Source organism: Paramacrobiotus metropolitanus, unplaced genomic scaffold, assembly GCF_019649055.1.
Source record: "Paramacrobiotus metropolitanus isolate TYO unplaced genomic scaffold, Prichtersi_v1.0 Parri_scaffold0000005, whole genome shotgun sequence".
Classification (NCBI taxonomy): Eukaryota; Metazoa; Tardigrada; class Eutardigrada; order Parachela; family Macrobiotidae; genus Paramacrobiotus; species Paramacrobiotus metropolitanus.
The window spans coordinates 480,238-502,738 of record NW_026570225.1 but is presented as its reverse complement, the minus strand read 5'-3'; the positions used below and the strand labels follow the sequence as shown (position 1 = coordinate 502,738).

General features: G+C 42.8%; 7 protein-coding genes across 8 annotated transcripts; 3 read left to right on the top strand and 4 right to left on the bottom strand.

Annotated features, from left to right (window-relative positions):
• The first annotated feature begins 346 nt into the window (after window positions 1-346).
• On the top strand, window positions 347-5,851 carry LOC129580969 (BTB/POZ domain-containing protein 2-like). 2 transcript variants are annotated; one of them, XM_055471754.1, is made up of 7 exons: window positions 347-1,714; window positions 2,382-2,818; window positions 3,222-3,344; window positions 3,494-3,653; window positions 4,023-4,201; window positions 4,356-4,488; window positions 4,824-5,851. In XM_055471754.1, exons 2-7 carry the CDS (start codon window positions 2,652-2,654, stop codon window positions 5,490-5,492), a joined length of 1,431 nt encoding a protein of 476 aa, XP_055327729.1. In that variant the 5' UTR covers window positions 347-1,714; window positions 2,382-2,651; the 3' UTR covers window positions 5,493-5,851. The 2 variants fall into 2 exon arrangements, with proteins under 2 accessions (XP_055327729.1, XP_055327728.1); XM_055471753.1 differs by lacking the exon at window positions 347-1,714 and adding an exon at window positions 1,782-2,295.
• On the bottom strand, window positions 465-1,427 carry LOC129580971 (protein mago nashi-like). Its single transcript, XM_055471756.1, has one exon. It carries the CDS (start codon window positions 1,171-1,173, stop codon window positions 736-738), a length of 438 nt encoding a protein of 145 aa, XP_055327731.1. The 5' UTR covers window positions 1,174-1,427; the 3' UTR covers window positions 465-735.
• Window positions 4,204-7,201, bottom strand: LOC129580970 (5-demethoxyubiquinone hydroxylase, mitochondrial-like). The gene is made up of 2 exons (XM_055471755.1): window positions 6,551-7,201; window positions 4,204-6,121 (listed from the first exon to the last, which is right to left on the bottom strand). Exons 1-2 carry the CDS (start codon window positions 6,816-6,818, stop codon window positions 5,823-5,825), a joined length of 567 nt encoding a protein of 188 aa, XP_055327730.1. The 5' UTR covers window positions 6,819-7,201; the 3' UTR covers window positions 4,204-5,822.
• Window positions 7,202-7,417: 216 nt separating this feature from the next.
• Window positions 7,418-16,026, top strand: LOC129581458 (DNA polymerase alpha catalytic subunit-like). The gene is made up of 23 exons (XM_055472555.1): window positions 7,418-7,646; window positions 7,709-7,812; window positions 7,920-8,088; window positions 8,268-8,407; window positions 8,649-9,256; window positions 9,378-9,535; window positions 9,603-9,721; window positions 9,778-9,930; window positions 9,991-10,302; window positions 10,383-10,550; window positions 10,637-10,837; window positions 11,047-11,216; window positions 11,337-11,466; window positions 11,536-11,827; window positions 11,999-12,279; window positions 12,342-12,464; window positions 12,541-12,666; window positions 13,139-13,341; window positions 13,456-13,591; window positions 13,780-14,292; window positions 14,504-14,629; window positions 15,140-15,353; window positions 15,583-16,026. The coding sequence occupies exons 1-23, from the start codon at window positions 7,577-7,579 to the stop codon at window positions 15,765-15,767; spliced, it is 4,701 nt and encodes a 1,566-aa protein (XP_055328530.1). The 5' UTR covers window positions 7,418-7,576; the 3' UTR covers window positions 15,768-16,026.
• On the bottom strand, window positions 15,976-17,064 carry LOC129581463 (cytochrome c oxidase assembly factor 3, mitochondrial-like). Its single transcript, XM_055472561.1, has 2 exons — window positions 16,660-17,064; window positions 15,976-16,459 (listed from the first exon to the last, which is right to left on the bottom strand). The coding sequence occupies exons 1-2, from the start codon at window positions 16,671-16,673 to the stop codon at window positions 16,201-16,203; spliced, it is 273 nt and encodes a 90-aa protein (XP_055328536.1). The 5' UTR covers window positions 16,674-17,064; the 3' UTR covers window positions 15,976-16,200.
• A 9-nt stretch (window positions 17,065-17,073) lies between these two features.
• On the top strand, window positions 17,074-20,072 carry LOC129581459 (RNA-splicing ligase RtcB homolog). The gene is made up of 6 exons (XM_055472556.1): window positions 17,074-17,234; window positions 17,301-17,411; window positions 17,472-17,881; window positions 18,394-18,700; window positions 19,072-19,257; window positions 19,328-20,072. The coding sequence occupies exons 2-6, from the start codon at window positions 17,322-17,324 to the stop codon at window positions 19,853-19,855; spliced, it is 1,521 nt and encodes a 506-aa protein (XP_055328531.1). The 5' UTR covers window positions 17,074-17,234; window positions 17,301-17,321; the 3' UTR covers window positions 19,856-20,072.
• Window positions 20,073-20,127: 55 nt separating this feature from the next.
• On the bottom strand, window positions 20,128-22,324 carry LOC129581462 (ubiquitin-conjugating enzyme E2-18 kDa-like). The gene is made up of 4 exons (XM_055472560.1): window positions 22,095-22,324; window positions 21,930-22,025; window positions 21,609-21,795; window positions 20,128-20,629 (listed from the first exon to the last, which is right to left on the bottom strand). The coding sequence occupies exons 1-4, from the start codon at window positions 22,119-22,121 to the stop codon at window positions 20,478-20,480; spliced, it is 462 nt and encodes a 153-aa protein (XP_055328535.1). The 5' UTR covers window positions 22,122-22,324; the 3' UTR covers window positions 20,128-20,477.
• Between the last annotated feature and the right edge of the window lie 177 nt (window positions 22,325-22,501).

Here is a 22,501-nt window from a genome sequence, read left to right as displayed (position 1 = left end):
ATCGATAAACTTACAGGAGAGTGCGCTAAGCAATTCTGAGCGATTAACGAAAAGCGATTAAAAAGGTGTTCCAGAGAAACTTCTTGATCGCTCGAGTTTTTAATCGGTCTGCTACCAACCGATTAAAGAAATTCGCGAATTTCGTTAATCGGAAGTTTCTTCATCGGTAGTGATTAAAAACTGCCACTGGGAGGTGGCTTGAAATCTACAAATAGTACCGTTCTGAGTCTGAGTTCTGAGTCAAGCCGCTTCTGGTAATTCGTAAAACTCTTAATCGCTCAAGTTTTTAATCGCTTTCGGTGCTTAGCGCACTCCCCTGTTAGATAAAGCCATAAAGGTGCGTAAAGGTTCGACAGTTTGCGTTTTTTATCGCATTTTGCCATTTACCAATAACCTAATATGGCAGAGATACTCCTCAAAAAGGACAAACAAATCTTCACAGAATTCCATTTGAGTAGCTCGAGTCTGACTTGTTGTTTTTTATTAACTGATCATAAATGGCTATTACGATTGATAACCTGTAGCCAGGTTTCAGCCACGCGTGGAGATCATAACCGTAAAAAGTGGAAAAACTGATTACTAACGATAGCAGTTGAAGTTACACACTTCGCCATATGTTCAAAAATGATTTGCTAATAATCATTCGGACACCTATAGCCAACAGGACGTCTGATTCTATCAGCGAGCTTAATCTTATACGAGCGAAATCGAGAGACGTCAGCACATGAAACAGAATTAGATGGGTTTAATCTTGAAGTGCAAGGCGATCAAGGAAAAGACCAGGCACTTGAGATCCTGCACCAGATAATAGAAGCAGCGCAGTCCTTCGGGATCGGTGCTGTTATTGACGTCCATCAGGGACCCGATCTTACTGGTGGTGAAGGAAATATGCTCCGAGCCCATGAGAATCTCCAGCTCCTGACGACCCACACGATCGGGAACAGGCCACTTCTGATCGTTCTCCCGCAAGATTTCGCTCTCGGAGATGATGCGGCGCACCTCGTCCATCACGGCGGGATGCACCACTACTTCCTTGCGGATCATCGTGTCGTTCTTGTAGTTGGAGTTGTTGGCATACCGTAAGCGTCCATCAGGACGAAACTCGAACTCTAGGAACTCATGCCCAAATTTTCCTTTGTGACCCACATAATAACGCACATACAAGTTGTCCATTTTGCTGCAAACACCAGTTTTTCAATCTACTTAATGACAGTAGATCTTTCCAAATTATCAAAAAATATTTTTTCCGGTATAGCACTAAGTCTTATTAATTTATACACATAAAGAAAATAAGTTGTGAACCAGTAAAGCTGAGTAAACGGTTAAAAATTTAACAATGGCGACTAATATTTCACAGCCTATGGGCCAAGTCGCAGTTCGCAGGTACGCCAGTAACGCCACCACAGCGTACTGCGTTTAACAGGCATCTGTTTAACCGAGTACGGATGATGATATGATCCGATGGGCCTGCAGAGGTTGAGATGCCACATACCAAACTGCCGCCCGCGGCAAAATTCAAGATGCGCGGCTAGTCAAATCGAGATCCACCCTTCCAGCGATTGTCACCTTCGAATAACTTCGGCTATGACTTCGTGAACCATCGGAACCACTTTCTGATGTCCGACTCCAGTATCGGCACCACTTTCCAATATGTTGCGGGCGCGAATAAAAGGAAAAGCGAGACACCACTGATGCGATGGTTTACAATTTACACGTTAGTGACTTTACAGTGTATAGGATTCTGGTAAAATAATAATATTTCGAAAACGCACTATACAAGTACTGTAGCCGCTAGACGAAATGGCACCACTTTTAGATCTGGCCGCTGCCTGCCCCCTGCCGGACAACGCACACGTTACACCACCGTGTGCGGTGTTTTCCGTGCACCAGAGTGACCAGACTCTGTGGTGCCATTTCATATACATCGATGTATAGCGGCTACAGCACATTGTATGTACACTACATTCGCAGACCGGCTTTAACTGGCAGTCTCCTTTTTATCGACCGGAAGTAGCTGACAAGCCTGCCGCTCACCGTGCAGTTTATCGATTGCGTACTGCATGCAGTAGCTGTTTTTGTTTAGAACATACGAGATAGAATACCAATGTTTCGAGATAGAATTTGCAAAAACTCCAGTATTTTGTTAATATTAACTGTGTTTGCAACTTTGCGTAAGGCTGCAATTAATTATAACTGCAGTTTGCGCATTATTCTCGTAAATATATATCCATTGATATCATAAATTCATAATCCATATCCGCTGCTGAGTATATTAATTTCCTGTCAGCTTGTGAGGTACGGCACTTGTAGATGGCCGTGCAAACAAACACGTATTTTATGGACAAACCCATTTTACTCGTACTTTTATAAGTTTTATTTAGGTTATACAACTCTTCAAACATTTCCAATGCATTTGTAACTAGTTCGAGCGGAGCATGCATCGGGGATGCCATTGATCTGTACATACAAATCAAGTGCGGGTTTCATCCTGCTTAGCTATTTGTTGCAACTTCGGCAATAATTAATTTTGTGAGCGTTGTTTGGACTGGAATACTGTAGAGTGCAGTCTACAGAGCGAAAGCAGAGTTGCATGCGAGCTGGACCCGGAAGCGAGAGTGGAAGACATCAACTGAGGATTAAATACGCGCACAATGGACAGCACAACGATAGCGGCATTGGACTGGGGCTGGCAGGGAAAAGGCTTAACCTTCAAACTGACCGACAAGACCAAGTACGTCATCGAACACCAGGCTGTGCCGGGCGATGTGATATTTCGCGTGGGCAAGACGGGCGAGGAAGAGGACATTCCTGCACATAAGTAAGCACTACGTCAACCGTCGAGGAATTGCCTGGGCGAAATTAGTTTGTCAATTTGTTGCGAGCGAAATGGCAGTGTCCATGATTCATGACGACGTTATCCCGATACAACAAAATCCACCCGAGCCACGCTGCGCAAACCCAGTGTTTTTGAGCGGCGTGGCTCGGACTGATTTGGGTTGAATCACAAAATTAACAAAACCTAGAAATGAACTGCAAATCGGTGTCTGTAAAGTGCAAAAATACGACAGCAATGATCGATGTAAAATTAATAAACATCTGTACAAATGGCTTAGCGAAACACTGGGTGCGAGAAAGTTACGGTAATTGCGCTGGTTAAAAATACGAGTAATTTGTAACCGTACTTGCAATAATTCACGTACATGTGCTGTGTGTTGTTCCAGATCGATCATATCCATGGGTTCGGCTCCCTTCTACGCCATGTTCTACGGCCCAGCAGCCGATAAATCGGAAGACTGCATTCGAATTCCCGATCTCGACGCAGCGGCATTTAACAACCTTATCCGGTATCATTTATTTGTTAGATATACACTAGCGATTGATGACATGCTTGCAGCCTGCCCGTTATTAATAGCCATGGTCTAACGTTCACAGCCTGCCGTTTTCACAGCAATTACTGTAACTGAGGACAATTGTATAATTATTGTCGTTGTAGCTTTTTGTATACGGAGTGCACGGATCGTGTAACGTGGGAGAATGTCATGGGAACGTTGGCCTGCGCAAAAAAGTATGGCGTGCCGGCACTGATGACCGCCTGCCGCTATTTCGCCCAAGAGAATATTTCTCCATACAATGCCTGTTATTTCCTGGTCCAGGTGCGCATATAATAATTAGTTTTGCCCTATATAGTTTTGCTGCGGCACAGTGCAGTGCACCAAGACAGTTGCAACTGTCCCAACAATTAAACCATCCACAATTTTACTTTTTTATTAGGTCTACCGAATAGCTGCATGAGCGCTAGCAATTAATACTAAACGGCCAATTAATACTAGCAATTAATACTAAAATGCAGATAGAAAACGAATGTCTTACAGAATAATCTACAATTGCAAATAGGAAATATGAATACTACACAGTATGAAGTATTCTAGAGTATAAACATGAACTGAAAGTACAGTACTTCCGATGGGATAAAACCTGAACGAACGATTTGGCTAATTTGGTATTCTGTTTTCTTTGAATAGGCTCGAGGTCTGGATGAAAACGACCTTATTGTCATTGCGCTGGCGATAATTGATCGGCAAACGCGAGAAGTTTTTGCAGCAGAGAGTTTTACCGACATTGATCATGATTTGCTTTGCGAGATTATTTCCAGGGATACACTGACCATCAACGAACTGGATCTCTATCATGCTGTTCACCGGTATGTCAAAACTGATTTAACTGACAGGAACAGTTAAGCTGAATGGTAAAATTACAGTACGAGTATTGTACACCTGACTGCAATTTGCAGATTCGTTTCATACGCGAAAATGTTAATAAACTTGCACGGAATCCTTTCCGTGAATTTGTTGCAGATGGGCTGTGGAAGAGTGCAAACTGCACGGTGAAGTGACGGCTGACCGGAAACGCGAAGTACTGGGTCGCGGCATCGGTCTGGTTCGTTTTCCGTTGTTAACGACAACCGAGATCGCTGATGGACCTGCGCAGGTCAAATATGACAACCACGGCGAGATTTCTTACTAAATTTCATTATGTTGCTGCCACAAAATAAATCATTCATTGCTAGTACGCTAAGTGCCAAACTTTGATTTCCGGCAAGCAGGTCCTGACCTAGTAGTCCTCCCGCTGTATCTTCATGAGTTCCGAAATCATTAAAATCACATAATGCAGTCATTGCAGTGCCTCGCAGAGAACGTTATCGACCGTTTAATGGCGCCCTTAAATTAATTGCTATTCACGTTTACTTTCGGAGACCGTTCCAGTTATTCACTTAATTTGCTATCATTACTGAATGCCATAATGAATGCGGTTTCTATATGTAGGACGGTATCCTGACGATAATCGAAGAAAACAACCTGTACCGGCATTTCCTGGCCAGCCAGAAGCCTCCATTGCCCTACACAATGGCCCCTCGTCTTCCCCGTCCCCATCTCCTCACTGTTAAACTGAACCTTTGGCGCGGCATCAACAAACCCAACGAAACCGATGAAGACACCCTGGGCCGCATTGTCATCGTCTTCCGCACCGACATTGCCCCGCACGCCTGCCGCGTCATCCAGGACATCTGTTCCAAGAGCCGCGATACCATCCGCGTGCACTGGGGCCCGGCGCCCTCCGTTAACGAACTGGAATTTGACGGAAACTACGAGAGTGTGCGACCGCATCCGGCCATTCCCATTGAGAACTTCGTCTTGAAGCACGCCTATGCCGGCATCGTTTCACTGGAGTCGACCAGTTCCACGGGCGATGGGAAGGTGGATCCCACGCGTTGGTGGATCTGTAAGGGACCGGAGCCGGAAAAGGATGGACGGAATATGGTTGTGGGGAAGGTCACGGAGGGCCTGGAAATCCTGGATGTAGCGCAGGCGTGGATTTCGCGACCGGACGACGATGGGGTGTCCATTTGGATTGAAAGTATTGTTGTGGTGGATGATGAGGAGGAGGATACGGAGGACGAGGAAGATGTGCCGGATGAGCGTAGCGATCATTAGTCCAGACATATATCCAGCGGCACAAATAAATCAAAATTAATAATCTTTCATCAGCAATATGCCTTTCATTTCGGTCAGTATACTATTTTCCATCTCCCATTACTTTTTTTAACATAAAGAGCAAGCAGAGTTCCAAATTTTCATTAAATCCTTTCTGCAGAGTGATACTGTACTTAATCAAGTATAACTGCACAAGATTTTTAATCCGTTGGCTGAGCTCCGAATTTGTGAGTTGTGTTGTGCTCCAAGTAAAATGTACAAAACGATTTTACACCCGTCGTGCAAAACTAGTTAAAATCACTTCCAAACAAATCAAAATTTGCGCTTAGGTCAAACCCTTTCGGAGATCCATATTGCTGCTTTGCAACCAACTTGCACAAAATTTTTCAAAGTTTTATATGCAGGCGCTAACTCAGCATCATGTTTCAGTCCCGTGTCCAAATGCTCCAGTTCTTCATCACGAAACTTTTTCAAGGTCATTAAGAGATCCTTAAATTGGCCAGGATATTTTTCCATGATGTCGCGAATCTGGTTATTATAATGATTACCAATCGTTTCCTCCACGGCCACCGTACAGGCCATGGCCGCTTCGGGGCCCAGTAGAGCCGTTCCAGCTCCCAAAACAAAACCTGCCAAAAACGGTTTGCTAACAAGATTTGCGTGACTTCTGAGTTTTATATGTGAACGGTTGCTCCCGGTTGCTTAATAAACCGATTAAAGATATTTTTCCAAAGCCTTTTATTTACGGTTAGCATTTTGCAAGCAGTGGCAAAAATGTCAGACCTGACATCAGTCAGATACTCAGATGTACAATTTATTTATGGCATCAAATTTCAAAGAATTAAATTCCAAAATTTATTATCCAAGAATTTTCAAGTAAATCAGCACGGCAGTAATAACCCAAAAGGTGGTCAATGCTAGTTTAACATTATTTTAACAACTCAAAATCTGTAATATGTACTAATACCATAGTACCGTACTCGGCAATAGCCAATAAGTAGTGTTTTTATGAGATACGGACTATACGTGTCATAACGTATGTAGCATATCTCCTGCACCTGCAACATTCCAAAAGGGAAGCAAAGCTGTCGGCCTGGCACGGTGTTCGCGGATCAATCGTTCAAACGTCTCTCGGTGGTGGACCTCTTGCTCGCGCATTTCTTGAATAACGGGACCAACGGAAGTTCGCCCGAGGACTGCTAGTTGGCCAGCGTAAATCATATCAGCACCCACTTCTCCTGCATGATCCACTCGCAGCACGCGGTCCAGCAGAGGATTGTTTCGCGCGCTGGTATGCACTGCTCTTGACAGTCTTTGTATTAACATGATCAGAGCCTCGTGATTCGTGTATGATCTGCTCAACACCACATCAGGAAATCAACAGCAACGCACGCAGTCCATAGATATGAAACTGAAGAAGTTGAAGAACCCAAGCAAAACACGAAAGTAAAGACTGTAAAGTCGTAAAGACTTTCGTTTGTAATTACACAATCCGACGAGCGCCGTCTGAATTGAAATATATTAAATGCTGAGTCCGAACCCAAGTCCATACTGTGCCAAAACAAAGTTCATAAAAGTGCAAGTATTAAAAAATAATTAATCTAGTTATACAGTCAATCTAGGGTAGTGTTCTACCAATAGCTACACTCAATATGACATATCTATATTGAGTATGACATAATTATTGAATTTGTAAACAATGTAAAGATTTACTTACAGTATTTTTAAAATTTAATCGTAAAAAAATGTGAATTTCTTCCTTTAAATTGCACTTGGCGCTGGCCCTGTGAAAGCAGCTACCGCTCTCAGGATGGTGGTTTTGAGGCTTTTGAGAGATTTTCGGCACAATTTTATTGGTTCCCGCTTAACACGCACTAAGCAAAGTTGTAGTATAGTCACATATGTAGCGCTCTAGCTCGCCTTCTGAATTTTACAAAATATTGTGTTTGCAGTTTAAAATGAATTTGAAACCTGAGTGAAACACCTCTTGGAAATCAGAATGGTGAATTTATATTGACAGCTTGTTACCTTTATTAATTTAGTTGCTGGTCTTTGCTTTGCTTGTTGATCTTTGGTTGGTCACAATGCCGTCAGCCGTGCATTCCGAAACAGACGATGGCGCGAGCCATGTGAACGAGCAGGGACATGATGCAGGTTGGCTGTTAAAGTGCTGCAAGAACTCAGCATATATTTGTTAACATTCTTACGGTTCCCAGGACGAAACCTACGAAAATCCCGAAATCCAAAAGCTGCTGTTAAGGAATCTCGTTTGGATGAACTGCGTCGTTTGCGCGAAGAGGGCAAGAAAAAGAAGCACGAGGTTTGATCCTCCAGATTTGAATCATTGCTTACAGTTACTGAGTTACAGTACTTCCATAATTTGATGATGGTGAACTGAAGAGATGCTTTTGAAAATAAATATGGCAGGTGGAAGAAGCTAAGCCGGTTTACGACTACGTTACCGAGGAGGAGTACGAGAAGATCGTTCAGAAACGCCAAGAGGAGAACTGGATCGAGCTGAGCGCCACTGACGATGCGGATTACTACGACGATGGTCGAGAAATATTCGACGACGAAGAGGAAGATCGTAAACGTGGTAAGTAGCCACATGATTTGCATAAATATTTTGGGGATCTTCATTTGCCAGATTAATTGATGTGATTGTAAAATACAAATCAAAATTCTCTTCTTTTGTCATTTATACTGTATCATCTATGGTGTGTTGGTGCTTTTGTTTGTTATCGACTTAATCGAAGCCTTCTCTGATTTTCCCAGATAAGAAAAATAAAAACGATCGGAAAACGAAGAATGGAGCAAAAGAGGCCCGCGGCGAAGAAGAGCGACCAGATATTTGTTCACCGGATATCAGAAATTTCATGATCGCTGGACCGTCGGGAAAGCCCAAAAGCAAAGGCGTAAGTGAATTCACTTATTGTCAGGAATTAATTCTGGAGTAATGCAATTGCAGCGTCGTCAGGAACAGGGATGCGACAGTTTAATTTCTGTTACATCTTAGAGCTTATAACATAAATTTTTAAGTGCCAGCTTTGGCAGTCATTTTTATTCGCTAATAATGGGTTTAATTTCGTTATGTATTATTAATCGTTAACCTGAATGCCTTAGTGTGTTAGTCGTTATAGATGTTATAATCCGTAGTTGGCTCCGTTGACCAAAGGAAAGGAAATTCTCCTTGACGATTTGTTGGATGAGCTGCAAGGCTGCGTCCCGGAGCCTAAGCAGCCCAACCGTTTGCAGTTGTTCTATGGCGATAAGGCGCCTTCTTTTGCATTGGCAAGACTGCAGAAAAATCAGCAGAAGCCCAGTACGGATACCAACAAATCGCCCTTTCAGTTTAACCAACCTGATTCCGTTCAGAAAGACCAGAGTGATGCCAGTGTTTTGCCGCCTGATATGGGACTTGAACCGCAAAGCCCGGTATTATTCCCAACTTCCCAAGAGCATCCTACCGAAAGAACAAAGCGCCCTGTGTCGGAGAGTCCAAAAAAACCGGAAGAAACGGAAGTGGTGGCGCTCAAACCGAAGATCACGGCATTTGCAATGGATCGGCCGTTGAAGAACAGCAGCAACAATGGATCAGCAAAGAAAACCAAACCGAATACACCGGTGAAGAAACAGTCTTTTGAATCCGACTGGAGTGGGGATCTGGATTTTACGGAGGATTTGGAGATCAGTCTGAATCTGGCTGAAAACGTTGGGGCGGCAAGTGGACACACTGATAGTCATCAGTCAGAAAAATTAAATCGGTGTGTAAAATTGAAACAGAATTCGTTTGTTAGATCTTGTATTATTTATTGCATTTATTTAACATGACAGATCAGTTTGATTTCAGAAACTTAGGTTGATGGAATTTGTTGTGTTTCGTAGAATGCCGGTTTTGACGAAACAGTTTGAAGCGTCAAGGGATATTAATAGCGCACCACAAATGGTTGTGGATTTTGACGAATATTTACACGACGAAAATTCATCAGATGGAGCACGAAAATTCTACTGGCTGGATGCTTTTGAAGATGTCCATCATGAAGGTTTGAAATGCTTGAATACATCCACATCTCGGCTTTTTGGTCTTTTTTGTCATGTCCTCGTTTCTAGGCTGCGTTTTCTTGTTCGGTGTTTTTATGGACAAAATTAACTCCAGTGACGGCACCCATCGGAGTTGTGTAAAAATCGAAGGAATTCAGCGTCGGCTTTACTTTTGCTTACGCGAAGGGGTAAGTAAGATTTCGTTTTCTGTCAACGAAATTTGCAAAAGTTCCGACGGGTTTAGGCGGAGATCGCTGATTTGAAAGCTGAAGTTGCCGAAATTATGCGCTCCAAAGGCAAAACTGATAACTACCGAGAGAAGGAAGTGGATAAAAGTTATGCCTTTGACAAAGTCGAAATTCCTAGTAATGTTCGATGTCTGGAGGTTCGCTACTCGGTAAGTAAATGTTTTTCAATAGGTATAATAGTGAACACCCTGGAAAGCGCCTTTTGTCAGTTTAAAGATCCGATACTTCCGGAAAACATTGCTACCGAAAACATCAGCCATGTGTTCGGGCGCAACACTTCCGCTCTTGAAATCTTTTTATTGGATCGCAAATTGCGTGGGCCTTGCTGGCTGAATGTGAATGCTTTAAAGCCACAGCAGCATAAGATCAGCTTGTGCAAACATGAGTTTATTGTGGAGAAACCTTCGCTGGTTTCCATTATACCCGATACTAAGGATAAAGCTAAAGTCCCGGCACCTCTCGTTACCATAATGGCTCTGCAGCTGCGCGTGGTTGTCGATTCGAGGACCAAGCAAAACGAGGTAAATACATAGAAACCGATCGAAAATACGTAGTGAGTATAAATGTCCTTCCTCTGCCGTTTAAAAATCGAAAATTACAGATTGTGGCCGCCGCGTTATTGTGGCGGAAAGATTTCCCCTTGGATAATACAGTGAAAGGCGAGCTGTATTCTGACCATTTGATGCTGCTGGCTCCGACTGTGGACACTCCATTTCCTTGTAGTTTTAACGAAATGGAAAGCGTTGCGGACATCTGGAAACAAAGAAATGTAGGTTCCATGCGCAACTGCTGCCAATAGATATTTGCGTATTTCTGGCATACTTGCGGTAAGCATTGTGCTGTATTTCTGATTAGGCCTTGAAAGTTGAAGTTTGCCGGAATGAGCGCCAGTTGCTCAGTTCGGTGTTTACGCGCATGCAACAAATTGATCCAGATTTTTTAATATTCCACGATGCTTTGGGATACCAACTGGACGTTCTGCTACATCGTGCGACTCGACTGGGCGTTCCCAACTGGTCTCGATTAGGCAGACTCCAGCGTAAAGTCATGCCTCAAGTAAGTGGACATCTTTATTGCAGTGTTATATAGGAAGTGTAAAACCTGATTTACAATGCGTAAAAACACATGCAATATAGTATAGGTGGAAGTTTCGTGTGAAGCCGGTTCAAACTTTCAGTTTAGTTTAGCTTTGCGAATTTGTTCGTTACATGAGTAAAGGTGGGTATTAGTTATACGATTACCAACTACATAAACACTTTCAATAGGGCCGTCATGCCGTGCAAGCCGTAACAGCTGGCCGGTTGATAGTCGACATTCGACGTTCTGCAGAAGAGCTGATCCACTGCAAAAGTTATGACTTGAATGAACTGGTGTGGGAAGAACTGAAGGAAACCCGGAACGATCTGGACAGTGATTTAATAAAGGAAATGTACAGGTATGGTGGTTGATTTACGGGACACCGCCGATAAAGCACTTGTCTTCGTTCTGCCTATTTGGACTCTTTTAAATCTTGTTACAATTGTTAATCGCAGAGTTGAGAATTTTATGATTGCAGATCCCTTGATAACTTGAAACTGTTAGTGGATTTGACCCTTACCGATGTCCTTTACATCCTGCGCATCATGTGCAAACTGGACGCCATACCGCTGGCATTGCAGATAACCAAAATTGCCGGAAATATTCTTGTAAAGCAGTTCTATTATGTCTGTTCTCATGATTCCGCACCTATCCGTTGATATATTCCGAATTTGTAGTCGCGGACGTTTCTTGGTGGTCGGTCGGAGCGCAACGAATTTTTATTGCTCCATGCGTTTACGGAGAAAAATTTCATATGTCCGGACAAAGAGTGGAAAGCGCCGCCGAAGAAACAGTCAAAGAAAGGAAAAGAGCAGCAGAGTCAGTCGACAGAGGAAAAGGAAGTGAAAGAAGAACCCCACCGCGAAGACGAGGTAGAAGAACCAGAGACTGTTCATGCCGATGCACCAACGACGGGTGGAAAACGGAAACCGGCGTACGCAGGAGGTTTGGTACTGGAACCAAAGAAAGGTTAGCGCCATATAGACATCTAGTTAACAATATTTGTACGACTTTATTTTGATAGATAAATATATAGCGTTCAATTCGATTTTGCTACTAAAAAAAACGATTGTCTTTAGATTTTTCTAATCCTTATTACGCTAATGATAGTGTTTAAAGACCTTGCATTAATATTTTCAGGCTTACACGATCATTTCATCTTGTTGATGGATTTCAACAGTCTGTATCCGTCGATCATTCAAGAGTATAACATCTGTTTCACAACCGTGGACCGTGCTATTTTGTCCGAGGAGAATGCGGATGTTATTCCAGAATTACCTGATAAGCCCGGCAAAGAAGAGAACAGTAACCGGGGAGTTCTGCCAGCCGAAATCTACCGTTTAGTGGAAGACCGGAAAGCTGTTAAAAGCCAAATCAAATCGGAGACCGAAAAGAATCCGCAGTCCGATCGTTTGAAACAAGTTAGTTTACCTCGATGTGAAGGGAGCTGTAAAATTAGGGGGTAAAACGTTGTTTTTTGCAGTTGGAGATTCGTCAGAAAGCGCTGAAACTAACCGCGAACAGCATGTACGGTTGCCTCGGATTCGCCAGTTCGCGATTCTTTGCACGCCCACTAGCTGCACTCATTACCTCCCAAGGCCGCGAAGTAATAATGACTTACAGCTGGATATTAAAACCATATGATGCTTTGAAATAATAAGTTAGCATTTAATAATTGATAGATCTTGAAAAATACCAAAGAACTAGTGGAGAAACAAGGGTTGGAGGTCATCTATGGTGATACGGATTCCATTATGATTAATACCCATTTGGACGAATACGATAAGGTTCTGGAAAAAGGCAATGAGGTTGGCGAAAAATGTAAACAGTGTGTTTCTGCTGTCCTGTTAAAGGAAAGCATAAATCAAGTAGCTCATAAACCAACCTATCAACTACATACGAGTAGCATGTTTCTTTGATTAGTGCGACTGAAGAAATGTATATCGGACCGTGTATTATAAAGTGTTACGGCTTATCAATTTCTCACTACTGTATCCGGCGGGCCCAACATACTTTTTCAGAATGCTTTTTGAAATTCAGCGTTACAGAATCTTGTGAAAAATCTCCTATTTATTTTTGATAGATAAATATATATTATTATATTTTATCCGAAAAATAATACATTAAACGATATTTTTCACCCATGCTTAAATTTTGGCACACCAGGATTGATTGTCCGGGAAATTGATCATAGAGCATCTGAGGCGAAGCCGATGTTAATTACTCTTGCTACAACTGAAATAATTACTGTAGTGTGGTGAATGATGTGCCATGCCACAGGTTAAGCATAAGGTTGGCCGGCAGTATAAATGCCTGGAACTGGGAATCGACGGGATCTTTCGCAAGCTGCTTCTGCTGCAAAAAAAGAAGTATGCTGCTCTGGTGGTCAAGAGGGAGAAAAATACGCTGAAATATGATCGCGAACTGAAAGGTCTCGATATTGTAAGACGTGACTGGAGTGAATTGGCCCGCAAGGCTGGCAGGTAAGTAAATCACTGACGAGTTGTGACGGCGTCTTTCGCGCACTACATCGGAGCTAAATTTTTAAAAATTAAATTAAGTTGAAGTCTGGTTGATTGAAACCTTCGTTTTTACAGTGAGGTTGTGGAGCAGATCCTTGCTATCCAAGATATGCCAACGATGTTGGGAGAGATTCAGGCCATCCTGCAAAAATACAACACCAGAGTCACCAATTTTCAAATGACTGATGTGGAGTTATATGTTATTACAAAGGTGAGTCCTGTAGATCGCATCAACTAAGGGTTATCATTCCTTCAGATGCAGCATTTCAACGCAAAATTTTCTTAAGCGCACCATTCCTCAGCACTCAGACGCTACGTCCAAATGTAAAATTACAAGAAATCGAAAGGTTAATTCATGGAAAACTGACGAAAGTGATGTGATTAATGGTTTATTTACAGCAACTAACGAAGGATCCGTTGAAATATGCCGATTCGAAAGGTCAGCCCCACGTGCAAGTAGCCGTTCGCTGGAACGAATCCGGGCGCAATGCAAAGAAGCTGGGCGCCGGTGACGTGGTGCCCTTTGTCATCTGCAACGAGCCACCACCCAAAGTGGCGGCGGTCGCTTCGGGTCAGAAGATCCCGCACACACAGCGCGCCTATCATGTGGAAGAGCTTTTGGCCAGCAATGGTGCGCTGACTATCGACAAGCAATATTATTTGGCTGAGCAGGTGCACAAGGTGGTCAACCGCTTGTGTGAGTTCGTGGAAGGCCTGGATTCCGCGACTATCGCGCAATTGTTGGGTGTAGATAGGAGTCAGTTCCCGCAGTTCTTTGTCGTACGCGTCGACGAGGATGATGCAGCTGGCGCTGTACCGGATAGTGAACTGTACCGGAACTGCCAGCCGTTGCAGATTCTGTGTCCGAAGTGTAGCGAACGATGGGAAATGGCCGAACCTGTTTATGAAAAGGTTAGTCGTTTTTCCGATATATATTAATTAGTAACATGAATTCTGATCTTACCCAATACGTGTGCATAAAAATTCCTTACGCTTCTTTTCCACAATACACTGTGGTAACTGTAAGCAAAATGGATACTGTATTATCCGCGAGGCGTATTGCGCCTGTCGCAAAATTGCTGCGGTAAAGAATTTCAGATTGGACTTGTCTTTGTGCTTATAGGACGGTCAGTTTTTTCTCAGCCTGGCAAAATGTTCAGCCTGTGACGTTGTTCCCATGAACTATATTTTGCGTATTCGAAACCTACTTACGCTGGAGATTAACCGGAATATCCAGCGGTATTATGAGGTGAGGCCACACCAGCGCATAGTAAATTCAATAAACTGTTTCTTTAAAAATTTTATACATTTAAATTTAAAATTTATATTAGCGATATGTAAGCTACTCTTTTTTGTTATTCGGGTGACATTCGCCTGTCAAAGTTACCAGTATATTGGTGGCTTGTCCGGGTCGATTGCACCCCAGGCCCGTCTTTAAGGGAGGGGGGGGCCTTCGGGAGCGAAAATTTTTGAAAAAGTATTTTTTTGCGTCCGGAGCTGGCGCAGACGCGAGCAAATGGGATTGGCGCAGGGGGCGCACCGAAATTTTTGAAGGAAATCGTAGAAAAGTGGCTCAAAAAAGCCACTTTTCTACGGTTTTTCTCGAATTTTCGGCCATTTTCCAACTGGCGCGAAGTCATTGCGTACCCCCTTCAAAAAACTAAAGACGGTCATGAATGCACCACATCCTTTCGGAATTCCTAAGTACAGAGAACATTTACCGGTTATTGCAGATGCAGTTACAAAGGATTTGTTTTAGGTTAACTTTGTTTGCGAAGATGCCGATTGTCACTTTATGTGTAATTTCATGCCGCCAAAGTTCCATCGTAGTCGGCCAATATGTCCAGTATGCAATAAGTCCGGAATGAAAGCCGACTTCACCGAGAGGGATTTGTATTTACAACTGGGTTATTGGAGAAATGCTTTTGATCCGTCTCGGACAATCGAAAAGATAAAAAATCAGGCCGTAAAAGGTATGGTAAAAGGTAGCAGTTTGTTTTTTGGCCTTTCTGTTTGTGGATAATCAACTACAACAAATGCCCCTTTCTTAATCGTTAATAAGGGGCATTTCTACAACGACCGTAATGATATACCAGTACCACAATTCTCTCTGAAAAGGTCTCGCTTTGTTTACTGTTTCATAGTCACTGTTGTGGTAAGGAATCGCTTTTGTATAATGTTCGCTTTTTTTCGAAATTGCAGATAAGTTGAAGAACGATTTACTGAAATTCAACGCGGGGCAGTTAGCAAAGATATACGATGATCTTGCCGGCGTCATCAAGATGTATATGGATCGGAGTGCTTATGCAGAAGTCAGATTTGATACGTTTTTCTTAAGAAATGAATTTACTAAACTGAATCTGGGCCAGCGTTTCAAGGACATTTGAATTCTGAAATTTTTGAAGTTTAAATTTTTTTCGCTTTGTGTAAAACATTGAGAACATATTACTGATTTATTGTGCATATATCCGTGTAATCGGAAGCGAGACTTTTCGCGTTTCTATCCTTTTTTCAAGTATTTTTTCTTTCTCGTGTGATTTTGACTATGTATAGGCTGTTTTGAATTAAGTACTGAAACTTGAAAACGGCAACGACAGCATTTGCTCACTGTTAACTGCTTTCGATTAAAACTGTAGGAAACAATGATTTCCAGAAGCTAGACTTGCTACGCATAGTATTACAAGTAGAAGAATCCAAAGTTATAATCCAAGGTAAACTGCTGACAGTAGGATATTGTGGTACAAGAGCAAAGCGATCAACACTGCAAACATTCCTATCACAAATGCAGAACGAACTACTGATAAAAACAAGAATAATGCACTAAGCCACTTCTTCCCTTTCCGGTTCGTTCAGATCATCCAGAAAGGTTTCCTGACTGACGGCCCACATGGAGTAGCCGTAGATGGCCAGGACAGTGCAGGCTATCGCCCCTCCGACCAGGATATTCGCTCGCAGCAGCTGCTTGCGTGCCAGAACCCGTTCGCGGTTCCAGTTTTCGGCCTTCTTCATGAAATCCTTCTGCACTTGCGTCGCGCTCACTTCCTGTCGCACTGACGTCGGCACAGCCATCAGCAACCTTCTATTCGTTAAACAAGAATGCTGTCATCCTGTTCTTTCCAATGGCAATATCGTGTTTTAACATACTCCATTCAGTCATTATTCTATTATTTTCAGGCAAGTTCTCAAACAGAAACGAAATCTTCGCCATGAAAGTTCAAAGAAAAAGTAAGTAACTTGTAATTTGTACTATACAGTAAATACAGTACTATTCGTACTCGCCTGAACAACCACATCCTGTGATTCGATATAGATCCAAGAATTTGTTGCACCGTGTGTATCTCGCAAGTCGCAACAATACTTAAACACAAGGGCAGACTAACGTCTCACAATATCCCAAGGAGGAAAACAACGGATAATATTGAAAGCGCTAATTAAGTGTGTAATTCTGGAAAACTAGAAAACCCGATGTGTGCAGACCAGCAGTGGCTGTCTGGCTATAAAGTTGCTGCAGAATTGAACGGAGCGGACTAACTATTCTCCAGAAGGACAAGAATTAATAACCAATCTAAAATCTCAAATCAAAAGCTTGGAAAGCTTAAAAATTGCAGAAGATTAGAAATAAAAATTGAGCTTCCTGGCTTCCAAGTCTTACCGGAAAACTTCTGATTTCATTTAAGTTTCCATTCGGTAGTCTTCCTCCGCGAGCGGTATGGGTACCTCTTCAAAAACAGAAGACGCTGCGCTTCCAGCTTGCTGTTTACGTTTTTGCTGGTCATAGTTTTTCGGATTTTATATTTTCATTTGTTGCCAGTGGGGATTCCCATCAAAATTCAGATCAAGAGTTTTTAACCTCCGTAAGCAGATTCAATTTATAAGTAGTTCAATCACAATTAATAACGTTATCTCTTTAATATTTCCAGTCCGCAGCTTCAAAACCAGAAATGAGGTCCTACGACGAGGAATTACAGTACATTGACAAGATCTCAGCGTGTTCTTGGCGTATCAAGAAGGGATTCGTTCCCAACATGAACGTAAGACTCGACAACTCCGAAACACCTACCCTGGTGTCATGATTCATCCATGTTTTCCAGGTGGAGGGCATCTTCTACGTGAACGAGCATCTGGAGAAGCTCATGTTCGAGGAGTTGCGCATGTCGGTGGGTTCCCGGGGCGGCGGTGTGGGGGGATTTCTGCCCGGAGTGAAACAGATCGCCAATGTGGCGGCGCTGCCCGGCATTGTGGGGCGTTCGGTGGGGCTGCCGGACATCCACTCGGGATACGGATTCGCCATCGGGAATATGGCGGCGTTCGATAGCAGTGATCCGCTGGCGGTGGTGTCGCCGGGCGGAGTGGGATTCGATATTAACTGCGGTGTGCGTCTGCTGCGCACCAATCTGGACGAGAAGGATGTGGCGCCGGTCAAGGAACAGTTGGCGCAGAGCTTGTTCGACCATATTCCCGTGGGAGTGGGTTCCAAGGGGGTCATTCCAATGAACGCCAAGTTAGTGAGAAATTTTGGCTGACGAGATTTTGTTACAACAAATAATGACGTTCGTGATTTCGTGGAAAATTATGGTTAAAAAATGCTATATCACCTTATGAAATACCTACCTCGTATTATCTTTTTACAAGAGTCATTTTCGGCTTCGCCTCATATGTTCATGTGGTCTACAATCATTTCCCTGAAATACAGTTCTTGTAATCCGAAATTATACAGTGCGCTGTTTTAATTATTTGCGCCTTAATTATAGTGGTAGTATAACATTTCTTATCTTTTGCAATTATCGTGGGCTTTCTGAGTGTTTTACTTTATTTATACCAAATATTTTTCACAATATTTTTGCTGGTGTAACTACTAACTACTAGCAGCAATGGAATTTTTATGAGGTAATTTTATCTTATGCTTGTGCAGAGGCAGCAGAACATTGCAGTTGTATATACAGATAGCTTGGTAGCATTAAAGCGGAAATGAGCATGAATTGCCCTCGATCGGAAGCGTATATTGTGTTCTAGAGATTTGGAAGAAGCCCTGGAAATGGGCATGGATTGGTCATTACGTGAGGGTTACGCGTGGGCGGAAGACAAGGAGCACTGCGAGGAATATGGACGCATGCTGCAAGCGGATCCCAGCAAGGTGTCTTTACGTGCCAAGAAACGAGGCCTCCCACAGTTGGGCACACTGGGAGCCGGCAATCACTACGCGGAAATCCAAGTAGTCGATGAAATCTACGATGACCACAGCGCCCGAGTCATGGGCGTCGATCACAAGGGACAAGTTTTGGTTATGATCCACAGCGGAAGTCGCGGTCTGGGACATCAGGTAAGATTTCGCATTCGCTGTATTTATACGATTACAGCACAACGATGCGAATTGTAAACCTCAACGCAACTATCTACGATCACTTTTCTTAAAAGAGGTGTTAAGAAATGTGCTAAAGGGATAAGCGAATGAATATTTCGATTGCTACAAATCACTGATGTGACAGTCGTTTTCTGTGAGTCGACTAATTACTAATTTACTATCAAAGCAACGAAAATGGTCCGTCAAATCAATAGTGCTCGTAGTGTTGCTGTGTTGGTTTTAATATGAAGAATTCCAGAATACTGCTTTTGGGTAACGCTGTAAATAGGCACGCGTGTTGCTGATGGTAAATGGCATTGTTTTGTACTTACTATCATTATAATTTATAGGTAGCCACAGACGCTTTAGTACAAATGGAGAAAGCCATGAAACGTGATCAAATAGAGGTGAATGATCGCCAACTAGCCTGCGCCCGTATCAGTTCTCCGGAAGGACAGGATTACCTGAAAGGAATGGCAGCGGCTGCCAATTTCGCTTGGGTCAATCGCAGCAGTATGACCTTCCTTACTCGCCAGGTATGTTTGATTGTACATTTGAACTATTGGGCCTTTGGGCGCGATTGTGAGACCGACATAACTTTTCCAGGCATTCGCCAAGCAGTTCAAAACTGCTCCCGACGATCTGGACATGCATGTGATCTACGATGTCTCCCACAACATCGCCAAATTTGAAGAACATGTTGTGAACGGCAGCCAGCGCACACTACTCGTGCACCGTAAAGGAGCCACGCGTGCCTTTCCGCCGCATCATCCGCTCATTCCCGTGGATTATCAGCTAACCGGCCAGCCCGTGCTGATTGGAGGCACGATGGGAACATGTAGCTATGTCTTGACGGGAACGGAACAAGGCATGATTGAGACCTTTGGATCAACGTGCCACGGTGCTGGCCGGGCGTTGTCCCGAGCGAAATCGCGGCGGAATCTGGATTATACTGACGTACTGGCCCAGCTCCAGCAGAAGGGAATCTCCATACGCGTGGCGTCACCCAAACTGGTCATGGAAGAGGCACCTGAGTCCTACAAGAATGTGACAGATGTTGTGGATACTTGTCACATGGCTGGCATTAGCAAAAAATGTATGAAACTCCGTCCGATTGCTGTGATTAAAGGCTAGTCGATCGAACATGTGAACTGTAATCAACGGTTTATGGCGTCACCCGAATCTGATTTACCGGTTTCGTTTTAGTAGTTCTCTTTTTGTCTTCCTAATTCTTTTGCAGTCCATTGGAGTATTTATCAGTTTTCGCAAGTTTGTACTTTTTTCTGCGGTGTGTTCTGCACAGGCAAATAGTTCACTGTTGAATAAATTTAATAATATGGATGCAAATTCATAGTTGTCATATTTATTTATCGATATTATTATGGAAATATCTATAACGCACCGTACAAACTTGGAAATTTATGGACCCGAACATAATAATTATAGTAGGCAGCCAGCTTGACTAAAACGCATACAGCAGATCGACAAACTACCAAAACAGAATATTGACAAAAGCGCAGCATACAACTAAAAACGAATCTATCTTTATCTTTCGTTAGCCGCGCGAAAATTCAAACGTAAATACAAGCACTCTACAGCGGAAGTGGAACAAAAAATCCTGATAACCCATTACAACCCGTTCGTGGTCGCCTATAATCTCAAAGACAGGAAAGGAACGAGACCACATTTTATTCAGCAAAAACCGAGCTATCACGTGTGTAGTTGTACCATGGTTGGGACTTGGGAGGCACTGTACTCATTCGGGGCGCTTCTCCGCATTCTTCTTAGTGAACTCTTCGGCATTTTTCATGAACTTCTTTCGGTCCTTAGTGTATTCTTCAGCTAATTCTGCACGCAGGGGATGTTCTGGCTCCGGTTCGGCAATGAGATCCAAAAGCGACTGGATGACTGCAGAATACAAGACAGTACTAGTTACTACTACTAGTATCGTAAATATAAGTACATAATAAACTTACTGCAACGGCAAACCGTAGGAAAGAGAGAATTTTTCAAAGGCATTTGTTCCATGCATTAATTTGATTATAAACTAACACCTCATCCATATACATATTATAACACAAACACACAAACAAATAATATTCGTAAAAATTCGTCACAATTTAATAAAAATCTGTGGATGTACAAACACAATTAACCTCGTAAACTCGTTTCAATTAGAAATTCTTTTCTTGTTTTTAGCATAAATATTTGAAGATCCCTAGGAAAATGATGACATTCATACAGAATAAAGCCATAAAAGGCAAAAACAACCCATACATTTCAACAAAAAATGCAGCCACATGAATTGCATTGCATGTGATGTTATCGATGAATGAATAATAATATCAGACTAGGCGGAAAACATTGGTGCAACTGCAAACGTTTACGCTCTTCACGGTGGCTCACACCTAGAGGATGAATGGATGATGTCACACGCTTTGTACTGTCATTCAAGCGATGTCACTTTCAGTTCGGTCGCGAATTAAAACAACGCACGCGGCAGACGAAGATGGAAATTCACATGAACTCACAAAATTTACTTACTTACCGAAATATCAACGTTACAAAAGTAAAGAATACCGTAACGTCCCACAACAGTGGTAAAATTTTGTAAAAATACGAAAACTAACGCAAGAACTACGAAATCTCATCTGATTATCGTGGTCTGCTCACAGCAGTCTTCTCGTGAGTACTCGCACTGGACTGGGGCCGTAAAAACAAACGTTGCTCTTTTTTATCGTTAGAATAACTATAAGAGAGATTCAGTTCTGTTGTTGACTGCATAATACGAGAAGTGATACAAGGACAAATGCTGCTCCATGGTAGCCAGCGGCTGCGGAGCATATGACGAAACCAACCTTCCGAGTGTCCTTACGACGAATCATACCTTGTTCAGTTTTGGTAGCAGGCTTCCAGTTTTCAGCCTGAATAATGGGCAGACAGACGAGGCCCTTTTCATCGATATTGGGATGATAAATCTTCGTGCGGAAATTGATCTTGGGAGGCTTGAACGGATACTCCGCTGGGAAATTTATCTCAATGCGGAAGGCCCCCTTATTGTACGGCGGATTCTCCTGCACGAAACCACAAACATTCATAAACCCACAATGAATACGGTGAAATTCAAATTTTCCAGACACAAGTTGGCAAACTTGCAGACTTGTCAGTTCACGATGTAAAGGCTAATAAAGCATGTCTGAACACGTACAGGAACCAGAAGGCCCTGCCATTGAAGGATATTCGATTCATCCACTTTAATGTCTCTGAAGTACTTGGAATTAGAGCTCTGAAGGTCCTGAAGTTCCTATAATGAAAATTGCTCAGATTATCACCGGTCAGTCACGGCCGTGAAGGATGAATTAGTCACGCATACTTTAGTGAGGCGTCGTGTGGCTGCCATGGTTCTCCAGCACTGAAATTCAAATAAACAGTCCCCAGGAAACCAAATCTTATAAGGAACACTAAGAAACCAATTGCTGCTAGATATCCCAATTGAAAAATGAAAATAACTAACTTCGACAAAAATAATCACAAAAATTACCCCTACTGATCAGCAGTAAGATTTTATTCCCAAAAATTCGCCTTCACAGTTTTGAGGAGTCTCACCAGTCAGTCAGTTTGCCTTGCTTGCATATGTTTGTAAGCTGAACGGGTTGCTATTGTACACATATGATGAGCTAAATGGGACATAATACACTGTATAATTATAAACTATAAAGTGTAGTGCACTGCAGTCTGTAGATTGTGCATGCGCAATGGAAGATGTTTACTTTCGTAGTA

Coding starts and splice junctions, on each gene's coding strand:
- LOC129580971 (XM_055471756.1), bottom strand. CDS start 1,173: ATGGACAACTTGTATGTGCGTTATTATGTGGGTCACAAAGGAAAATTT.
- LOC129580969 (XM_055471754.1), top strand. CDS start 2,652: ATGGACAGCACAACGATAGCGGCATTGGACTGGGGCTGGCAGGGAAAA. Junction 2,819..3,221: donor GAGGACATTCCTGCACATAA/GTAAGCACTACG, acceptor GTGTTGTTCCAG/ATCGATCATATCCATGGGTT. Junction 3,654..4,022: donor CCTGTTATTTCCTGGTCCAG/GTGCGCATATAA, acceptor TTCTTTGAATAG/GCTCGAGGTCTGGATGAAAA.
- LOC129580970 (XM_055471755.1), bottom strand. CDS start 6,818: ATGTTAATACAAAGACTGTCAAGAGCAGTGCATACCAGCGCGCGAAAC. Junction 6,122..6,550: donor TCCCTTTTGGAATGTTGCAG/GTGCAGGAGATA, acceptor CGTTTTTGGCAG/GTTTTGTTTTGGGAGCTGGA.
- LOC129581458 (XM_055472555.1), top strand. CDS start 7,577: ATGCCGTCAGCCGTGCATTCCGAAACAGACGATGGCGCGAGCCATGTG. Junction 12,465..12,540: donor TTACCTCCCAAGGCCGCGAA/GTAATAATGACT, acceptor AATAATTGATAG/ATCTTGAAAAATACCAAAGA. Junction 12,667..13,138: donor TTCTGGAAAAAGGCAATGAG/GTTGGCGAAAAA, acceptor GCCATGCCACAG/GTTAAGCATAAGGTTGGCCG.
- LOC129581459 (XM_055472556.1), top strand. CDS start 17,322: ATGAGGTCCTACGACGAGGAATTACAGTACATTGACAAGATCTCAGCG. Junction 17,412..17,471: donor GATTCGTTCCCAACATGAAC/GTAAGACTCGAC, acceptor CATGTTTTCCAG/GTGGAGGGCATCTTCTACGT. Junction 18,701..19,071: donor GTCGCGGTCTGGGACATCAG/GTAAGATTTCGC, acceptor TATAATTTATAG/GTAGCCACAGACGCTTTAGT.
- LOC129581462 (XM_055472560.1), bottom strand. CDS start 22,121: ATGGCAGCCACACGACGCCTCACTAAA. Junction 22,026..22,094: donor CCACACGACGCCTCACTAAA/GTATGCGTGACT, acceptor TTTTCATTATAG/GAACTTCAGGACCTTCAGAG. Junction 20,630..21,608: donor TGCTACCAAAACTGAACAAG/GTATGATTCGTC, acceptor TGTATTCTGCAG/TCATCCAGTCGCTTTTGGAT.